Raw genomic sequence first — 9,630 nt, 5'->3', positions numbered from 1 at the left:
AGATGCCCTGTTATCCATCATTTCCTAGATGCTCATTCCCATATTTATTCCCATTGATCCCCTAATCTGGCCCCGATCAACCACCCCTTGCAGGCCTGCCAAACTTCACTGTGATCCTTAGAACACAGATCTCCATACCTTCATCCCCTTCTCTGAACTTCTCCTTCTCTTGCCGATCAAAACTTGGCTGTCCCCTCTGAGAACACAGCAGCCCTCTTGAAAAAAAAGCCCTCTTGAGTGAAGTTATTTTCTCCCTCAAGCTCTATGGAAATCAGAATAGAATAGGTGTCCTCTTTGCTCCCTATGGCTGTTTTCTCCTTAGCAAACTCCAGCTCCTTGGAAGGGCATGTCCTCATACCATTCCACTACACTACCCATCTTTGGTGCTATTATCTGCCCACCTCCTGGTCATTTGTATGCATTCTTGAATTATTTTAGCACCTGGATTCTTTACTACTCCCCCTTTCACCATTTTTGCCAACTTCAGCATTCAGCATCCAACATCTTGGCCTCTTAACTGAGCTCTTCAATTCTCAATAGTCTCGTCCTCTACTCCATCTCAGCCATCCACCCCCAGAGTCAAACCATTGACCGTGTCATCATCAGTATTAGAATCATCTCTGAGACATCTGTTTCAAGTCTCCTACCCCACCACTGCCTTCTTATACTTCTACTTGGCTTACTACGGTAAGCCTTACATTCCACTGGGCTAATGATCCTGCCTAGAGACAGTGCCTGGCATGTGGTACGTGCCATTTAAGTGTTTAATACATAACTAACCCCCATAGTTCCTTGCTATCCTCCTCACTAGCCTGGAGTTCATGGTCCATCACTAGATAATCACTCCTTTGCACCTATTTTCACTCCCCTTGTCTCTCTCTCTCTCTCTTTCTCCCCAATTTGTTCTTGGCTGGCTAAACCCTACTCTGGTTAATACCAACTACCCACCTACATCCCTGCACTTGAGCACCTGAACATCGTTGGAGAAAATCACACAACCTTACAAGTCTCACATTGCATTTTTGATCACAGATTTCAAATGGACACTGAACGAACGGCAACCATGTTTCCCTGGTGGATTCTTTCTACGTCTTCAAATGGAAATTTTACATCTTTTACACTCTCAAACCTTCACTACCCCCTTCCCACTACACTCTCAGCTGATGATCCCACCCCATGTGTCACTGGAAATAAAAGCAATCAGATAAGAACAGCCTCATCTTCCCACCACGAAATGTCCAGCCTACCATCCCTACGTCCATTGACCATAGCTTCCCTCTTGTTACAGCAAAGCAGTGCTTCCTGTCCAAGCACTCCTTCCACTCCTGCCCTGGGTCCCATCTCCTCTTACTTACCTGAGGAATTCCTTCCTGCCTACAGTGTCCCGTCTCTGGCATCGTCGATTTCTCTCTCTCAATATAATATAAACGTGCCTCCATATTATCTCTTTAAAAAAAAAGAAAACACTTGTCAGACCTCACGCTTGCCTTGAGCTGCCACCCCATCTGTGTTAGTTTCCCAGAGCTGCTGTAACAAAGCACCACAAAGAAGTGGTGTAGGACAACAGAAACTTGTTCTTTCACAGCTCTGAAGACTAGAAATCCAAAACCAAAGTATCAGCCGTGCCATGCTCTCTGAGGTTCCAGAGAAGAATCTGCTGCATGCCTCTCTCCTAGAATCGGGTGACTTCCGGCAGTGCTTGGCATTCCTAAGCTTGTAGATTCGCTACTCCAATTTCTGCCTCCACCTTCACATGGCTCTTTTCCCTCTGTGTGCCTGTGTTTCGTCACCTCTTTCTTATAAAGACACCAGCCATATTGGATTAAGACCCACACTAATCCAATATGACCTCATCTTTACTTGATTACATCTGCTAAGACTCTATTTCTAAATAAGGTCACATTCACAGGTATCAGGGGTAAGGACTTGAACATAGCTTTTTGGGGGAGACATAATTCAACCCACAGCACTATCTCTACTCCCCTTCACAGCTGAAGAGTTCTCTGTACTCCCTGGGTCCATTCCTCACCTCCCATTCTCTCTTCGACCAGTCAAGCTTTGCTGCTCACCTCTCCACCAACAGCTCCTATCAAGGTCACCAAGGACTTGCTATTGCAGTTAGAAAAAATGCGAAGTCCTTTCTCAGACTCACAAAACTCTGGTGATCTGGCCCCTGCCCACTTCTTCCAACTCCCTGCTTATCTTTTCTTCTTGCCTTACTGCAGCCACACTGAGCTTTCTACCCCTCAAACACACTAACCTCATTCCTGTCTTCTTGTTGTTGTTGTTGTTGTTAGGTGCCATCAAGTTGGTTCCAACTCATAGCAACCACATGCACAACAGAACAAAACACTGCCCAGTCCTGCGCCATCCTCACAATCATTGTTATGCTTGAGCTCATCAATGCAGCCACTGTGTCAATCCACCTCGTTGAGGGCCTTCCTCTTTTCTGCTGACCCTGTACTTTACCAACCATGATGTCTTTTTCCAGGGACTGATCGCTCCTGATAACATCTCCAAAGTATGTAAGACACAGTCTCACCATCCTTGCTTCTAAGGAGCATTCTGGTTGCACTTCTTCCAAGGCAGATTTGTTCATTCTTTTTGCAGTCCATGGTATATTCGATATTCTTCACCAACACCACAATTCAAAGGCGTCAATTCTTCTTCTTCAGTCTTCCCTATTCACTGTCCAGCTTTCACATGCATATGATGCGATTGAAAATACCATGGCTTGGGTCAGGTGCACCTTAGTCTTCAAGGTGACATCTTTGCTTTTCAACACTTTGAAGAGGTCCTTTGCAGCAGATTGGAAACCCTGGTGGCCTGGCGGTTAAGAGCGACAGCTGCTAACCAAAAGGTCGGCAGTTCAAACCCACCAGGTGCTCCATGGAAACTCTGTGGGGCAGTTCTACTCTGTCCTATAGGGTCGCTATGAGTCGGAATCAACTTGACGGCTGTGGGTTTGGTTTGGTTTGCAGCAGATTTACCCAACGCAATGTGTCGTTGGGTCTGGGAACTAACGATTTTCTCTGCTGGGCCGTTTTCACCTGGATCTCCATCTCATCCTTCCGTCATTCAGAACTTAGCTCAAACATCACCTTTTCAAGGAGCCTTCCCTAACCACCATAGGTAAAGGGCTTCCCCAGATTTATTTCCTTAATAACCTTATCTCTATCAGAAATGATCTCATTTTCTTATATTTATAGGTGCTAAATAAATTAAAATAATAAATAAATGTGTTGACTGAATAAGCAAACCCTTGCTGAAGTTAATGTCATACCCACAAGTAGCAGAAAGAAAGAATGGTGCAAGGAGTCAGGTCCCTCAGGGAGCAGGGCCAGGGCCTACCAGTTCTGCTGCTGAGGCACCTGGTTGGCTGCCGACCCAGGAGCACCATTCAGGGGCATGTTTGTGGGTCTGGTTCACAGCCCCTGAATGCACCCTTGGGCACTGTCCTCAGTCAGGGGCAGCTGGCAGGGGGAGGCCAGGGACACTGTGGCAGGAACAGATCCTTGTTGCCACTTCCCTGGGCCCACCCTGAGTCGGGCAAGCTCCTCCCAGACCTGGAGCAGAACATTCCTGAAAAGAAAGAGAATCCCAGCAGAGGAGGAGAAGGACCAAGAGACTCCTTCATAGCTGTTCTTTGGTCCCGCCAAATAGTAGCAGAGAAAGGCTTTCTGTATCTGGCAACCTCCCAAACTGAGGGCTGCCTGGGCAGCCTCTACTAACAGGGCCAGATAGTGACCACACTCCAGCCTCACATTAGGGATTTGTAAGAAGGCCTTTGAGGCCATGCAGGCTTCAACTCCAAGAACCTGCCTCCTACACTCAAAGTCACCTAGGGGCTTCTCTCCAGGGCCTCTCCCATCTTGTTATGGCTGGTCTTCCTCAACTCTTTTATCTCTATCTACTCCCACACTCAGGAAAGGATCTGCATGAGAAGGTTCACCATTGTGCTGTTTCTTATCCATGCTTTCATCCCCAGTACTTGGCAGGGTAGGAGGTGAATGAATAATGAATTCATGAGTGGTAGCATTTCAGACAACAAGGAAATGGTGAGTGAGGAGATGTCGGGGACAGTTGCACACCCAAGTACGCAAGGTAGACGACCACATACTAGTGTTATTGGGAAGCCCAGCCTTAAGCAAAACACACATGTCTCATGGGGAAATGTAAGCTCCTGGGGTGCTTTAGTGGAACGAGTGACAAATCAGCTCTGCAGTGGTGTTGGCTGGCCTCTTTTAATATATGCATTGTTAAGCGAGATAAAATTCACCAAAAATTCACCATTTTAACCATTTGAAGTGTATAACACAGCGGTTTTTTAGTATATTCACAATTTTGTGCAATCATCACCACTACCTAATTTCAGAACGTTTCCATCACCCCAAAAAGAAACCCTTCCATTGGTCACTACATTGACGTTTGTCTAGAGACACAATGGTCAAGGGGCAGCTAACCTTCCAAAGTCCAATCCCAAGGACCCACTCTTCTGGGTCTCCTTACATCCTCACTCTTCTGCTCAGGATGGGAGTGAGGGAACCAGAGGAGCTGGAATGGAAAGAAAAATCAGACCAACGAGATCTGTTCCTAACTCTGTCTTTAAGTCAAATTTGTAGGTAAGTCGGAACAAGACCCACTTGGGAGAACTGGCAAGGCCCACTAGGGTGACTTTGCATGGCAGGAGGGATGAAGGCAAATGCGAAGGAAAGGCTCCTATCCTGCCTTGATGCGACCTGCACATGCCCCAAGCCTGTTTTTGGACCTGTAAAATAAGAATAATCTACTTCAGGGGTCAACCAATTTTTTCTGTAAAGGGCCAGGGAGTAAATATTTTAGGCTTGTGGGCCACGCTGTTTGTTGCAGCTCAACTCTGCCCCCGTTGAAAAGGCAGCTACAGGCAATATGTAAAGGAATGAGCACAGCTGTGTTTCCATAAAACTGGTTACCAAAACAGGTAGTGGGCTAGATTTGGCCCACAGGCAAGCCGATTCCTGATCTACCCCACAGAGCTGCCGGGAAGGCGATGGGGACGGGGGCGCAGCGGCTGTAGTAATAATGTAGCTCGGCATATCCGCCGGCGGTGAGCGCTTCTAGGGAGGAAAGGGCACGGGCCCGGCAGTCGGACGGGCGTGGGTCCCGCCGGCGGCACTGTCACAGACCGCCCCGAGACCCTCGCAGGGCCGTCACCCTCCCGGGGCCGCCGATTCCTCTCCTCACCCAACCAGGCAGGCAGCCGGCGTTGCTCAGCCCAGCACTAGCAATGCCACAGAAAAGTCGCACACCCACCCCAAAGAGAGCTCAGTTAAGGGACGGCTAACGGCGAAGACCTGAGCCACCGCGGGCTCTTCCCCCAACCCCTTCCCTGGACCCCGGGCCAGCGTGCTTTGCGGCCGGCCCCGCCCCCAAGAGCCCGCCTCCAGCTCTCCCCGCCCCGTCGCCGGACCGGCGTGCTTTGCGGCCGGCCCCGCCCCCAAGAGCCCCGCTTCCAGCTGTCCCCGCCCCGTCGCCGGACCGGCGTGCTTTGCGCCCGGCCCCGCCCCGGGCACGTTTCGCGGCGCCCGGACGGAGGCGGAGGAGGTGAGTTCGCTCAGACCCGCGCGGTGGTGTCTCGTCACCAGCGTCCCTGCTCGCAGCCTGTTCGCGCCACAGGAGGTAGGTAAGGAGGTGAGAGCAGAACGATGAGCCCCCTGCGAGGACACTACAGCTCCTCCTCGACCCGCGCGGCTCCGCCTGCAAGGCCGTGGTCCTGGGGGCATTGACCTTAGCCAGACCCTTCCCTCCCTGGCCTCAGTTTCTCCATCGAAAAAAATGTCTCGTTGGCCCTTTATCGGTCATATGGACACTCGTAGGAGTTTTTTATTGAAATAGGCCAAGTAATACCTCCCCCCACTGCACACCCATTCTTGTTAGCAGCAATTTCTTTGCTAATAAAACACTTAGATAGGAAGGCAGTATCCTTCAACCAAAGTTAAATAATTATGAATTTTTACTTAAATAATTAGGATAAAATGATTGGAGGTCCAGGATGTGTTTCAAAATAAACCAGTTGGAGGAGAGGGCGTGGGTGGGAGTAGAGATGAAACAGGATTGGCCGTGAGCTGATGATGGTTAAAGTTGGTTGATGTATTTTCAGGCAGCTCCCGGGTTATTAACGAGATTCCTAAGTATGTCTTTAAGTCGAGTTTGTGGATAAGTCGAGACAGGTACATGGTGCTCTTAGTGTCAGTCAAATGTTTGCCTTAGTATATACCTTTATATGCGTATAAAACACTTCTGAACCGCGCAGTGTTTTCATGAATGTCGCAAAACAGTACATGTGTTTTTACAACCATTGTATTTTGAACTCAAACTTTTAATAGGCTTTATGGCAGTCCATTCTTTAGTATGAATTGCCCTTAAGTCGTAACCCGGGCACTGCCTGTATTTAATACGGTGTTCGCACAACGGCCGAATCACATAACGTCCTATTTCACACAACGTGTCGTGGATGTTAAACGACACATGACTGTACATCTAAAGCACTCAGTCTGGTATATACTAAGTATGTAAATTAGCATATGTATTTCATCTAAAAATTCAAGATCATAGGGCTTTACTATGGGATGAATAAGTTGAATGAGACAGTCAGGTACTTAGTGCTATGCCTAGCGTGAGAATAAAAATAAAGATCACAACAGTTACCACAGGGGTGCCTGCCACTGTGCCAGGCACTAAATGTTTTATGTGTGTTAATTTATTTACACATCACAAACATTCTGGAAGCCATGGTCACATACCCATTTGGTGAAAATGATGCACAGAGTGGTTGAGTGGTTTCCCCAGGGTCACAGAGCTAGTATGAGATGGAGCTGGGATTTGAACCCAGGCAGGTCTGGCTCTAAGGGCTATTCGGTACTGCCTTAATTAAAAAGGATATGGGCCTGGGGAATGTTCAGTCTGCAAGCAGACCTGGAGAACTTCTGGCTGACTTCTCTCTCTCTTGGCCTAGGTTGTCAGCGGTGGCAGCACTCATGGCTGGTCCCCTGTGGTGGGCTGCAGTGTTTATACAGAGACACAGGACAGGCGTCTTGGTATCTTCCTGCGCAGGACTGTTTGGGGCCCAAGTCTCATATCACCTCTTCCCAGATCCTGTGGTCCAGTGGCTGTACCAGTACTGGCCTCAGGGCCAGCCCGCCCCACTCTCCCTGGACCTGCAGAGCCTCTTCCAGGAGGTGCTTCAGGACATGGGCGTCCCCTCAGGCCACTGCTACAAGGCCTTCACCACCTTCACCTTCCAGCCAGTGAGTGCCGGCTTCCCACGGCTCCCAGGTGGGGCCGTGGTGGGCATCCCTGCCAACTTTCTGGGTGGCACAGTGACCAACACTGGCCAGCCTGTGGTGGTACATGGGCAAAGAGTGGACTGGCACAGCCCAGAAGGTGCCCGGCTGAGAGATGCCCTGACCCTGTCCCATGATGCCCAGAAGTTTGCCTTGGCCAGGGAGGTGGTGTACCTGGAGAGCAGTGCAGCTGCCCTGCAGTCCCTGCCAGCCCCAGCTTGCCTGGCAGGGACCTGGGCACTGGGTGTGGGTGTCAAGCAGGCACTGGGGCTCTATGGAGGCCCCATGAACTTACGGGCTGCGTTCAACTTGGTGATAGCAGTAGTGGGCTTTGTGGCCTATACCTTCTCCATGGACTCACTCACTCATACCCTGGAAGCGTGGCTGGACCGCCGCACGGCCTCCCTGTCCATAGCCTATGCCCGAGGGGGCGTGGAGTTCTATGAGAAGATTCTGTCAGGCAACCTGGCCCTGCGCAGTCTCCTGGGCAGACGTGGGGAGAAACTGTATACGCCCAGTGGAAACATCAACCCCAGACACTTGTTCCGCATCAAACATCTACCCTATACGGTCCGCCGGGACTCTGTGCTGCAGATGTGGAGGGTGGCCCTCAGCCCAGGCCAGTCCTGAGGGGTCATCACAAAGACATTCCAGTCCTGCAGGTACCACCCTGCCATTGACTCTGGGGGGCTCTCTTGGTGCCTCAGCACCCACAGCCCAACGTCAGAAGCATCACAGGCTCTGCAGTTAAATACCCTGAGGTCTACCCTAACCCACCGCTTGTGAACTCTGTAACCTGGGGCATGTCTCTGTGAACCTGAGTGTTGACTTCCTCAGCTGTAAAACTGGGATGGTGAAAACTACTTTGCAGGATTGTAGAGCTGTATGAAAACATGAACATAAAGATCATGAACACCTGGCAGAGCATTCCATAAATAAACTGGAGGCCCTTCCTTCTTGGTCTCTGAATACCAGTGGACTGTGGGAGTCTGGCCATATCTTCCCCACCAGACATGCTTGCAGGATGGATGTGAGCACTATTAAAGAGTGAGAACCGCCTCATAATTTGCCAAATCCAATTATTCTCTAATGTGTAGAGATGGTGAGAGGTTAGCATGGGCCTGCGAGCTGGGAAAGATAGACTTGAGGTGGGGCTTTAAGGGTAGGGTAGTAGGGCCCTGTGGACACAAGTGACATGCTCAGAGAGGTGTGCGCAGCCAACAGGGCTGCTGGGGCACCAGGAAAGCCACTAGCACCCCTGGGTGAGGGAGGGAAGGTGTTCCGGAATCTGGTGAGATCTGTAATGTGAGAGACCGGGCTGGAGCTCTCGCTGAAGGTAGGGGAAGAAGCCATCGCTAAATCCAAGGCCGTGCAGGGAGGGAGCCCAGGACAGGGAGCTCAGTGATGCAGGCCAGCACAGTCAGCCTCCTGGGGCCCAGAGCATTGTCAGGTCCTGGAGAAGAGGGTGAGCTTGGTTCATAGCGGGCAGTGGGGTGGAGGTGGGGAGTGGACCACACCTGGGGGTCACACTCAGGACCCTTAGGAAGGCTGTGTCCTTGCCCTGTTTGTTCCTCATGAGCCCATCAGGTGGTGGGTAGAGCACATCTCCACTTTTGATCTTTACCTTAGACAAAAGAGGAGGGGGCTGAGCAGAGGAGACCACAGCAGGGCTAGGTGAAGAGACTCATGATCAGCAAGCTAGGCCCAACTTGGACACTCGTGTAATCTTTTCATTGGAGGTTGTGTTTTTCCCTGGAAGAGTTCTGAAGAAGTCAGGACTTGTCCATAGTAACTCAGGGTAAAGGGATGAGGCCACATCCTGGGAGGACATGAAACAGCAAGTCTGGGGAGCCCAGCACAGGTGGCATATGTGAGAGGAGAGGGTCAGGTGGGGTTGATGGTACCTTCCTCCTGGGTCTTTCCCCCTGAGCTGGAGTTTGGCTTCGTCCTGTGTCAGCCCATGTGTCCTTACATCAGGCTGGGCAGACTTGAGTTCCGGGGGCCCCCTACTCAGCTCTCAGGTCCCTGGTGCTAGGACGGGTGCAGGGCCTGGGTTTGACAAATGTATGGAAGGGTAGATGAGGTAGTGAATGGCCGAATGAGCCTATACTCAGGGAAATGCCACTTCATGGGCTCCTCAGGGTATCACCCTGCTGCTGCTGCTGCTGCAGGTCAGGGGCCACAAGGCCACATGGAGCCACCTAATTCTTGGCTGTAGAAGTGCAATGTGGGATCTGAATCTGATAAGCTCCACCTTCTCACCCCTCGCAACCTCATCCCAACCACTCAATACTGTAGGAGCCAAGAT

The 9,630-nt window shown here is 50.6% G+C and overlaps 1 protein-coding gene across 3 annotated transcripts; it reads left to right on the top strand.

The window, feature by feature from the left end:
* The first annotated feature begins 5,539 nt into the window (after positions 1 to 5,539).
* TMEM177 (transmembrane protein 177) lies at positions 5,540 to 8,736 on the top strand. 3 transcript variants are annotated; one of them, XM_049888931.1, is made up of 2 exons: positions 5,540 to 5,658; positions 6,995 to 8,736. In XM_049888931.1, the coding sequence occupies exon 2, from the start codon at positions 7,017 to 7,019 to the stop codon at positions 7,950 to 7,952; it is 936 nt and encodes a 311-aa protein (XP_049744888.1). In that variant the 5' UTR covers positions 5,540 to 5,658; positions 6,995 to 7,016; the 3' UTR covers positions 7,953 to 8,736. The 3 variants fall into 3 exon arrangements, with proteins under 3 accessions (XP_049744888.1, XP_049744889.1, XP_049744890.1); XM_049888932.1 differs by having other exon boundaries at positions 5,540 to 5,662; XM_049888933.1 differs by having other exon boundaries at positions 5,540 to 5,670.
* The last annotated feature ends 894 nt before the right edge of the window (positions 8,737 to 9,630 follow it).

Source organism: Elephas maximus, chromosome 6 (genome assembly GCF_024166365.1).
Source record: "Elephas maximus indicus isolate mEleMax1 chromosome 6, mEleMax1 primary haplotype, whole genome shotgun sequence".
Classification (NCBI taxonomy): Eukaryota; Metazoa; Chordata; class Mammalia; order Proboscidea; family Elephantidae; genus Elephas; species Elephas maximus.
The sequence above is the reverse complement of the archived record's forward strand: the minus strand, read 5'-3'. Positions and strand labels throughout refer to the sequence as shown.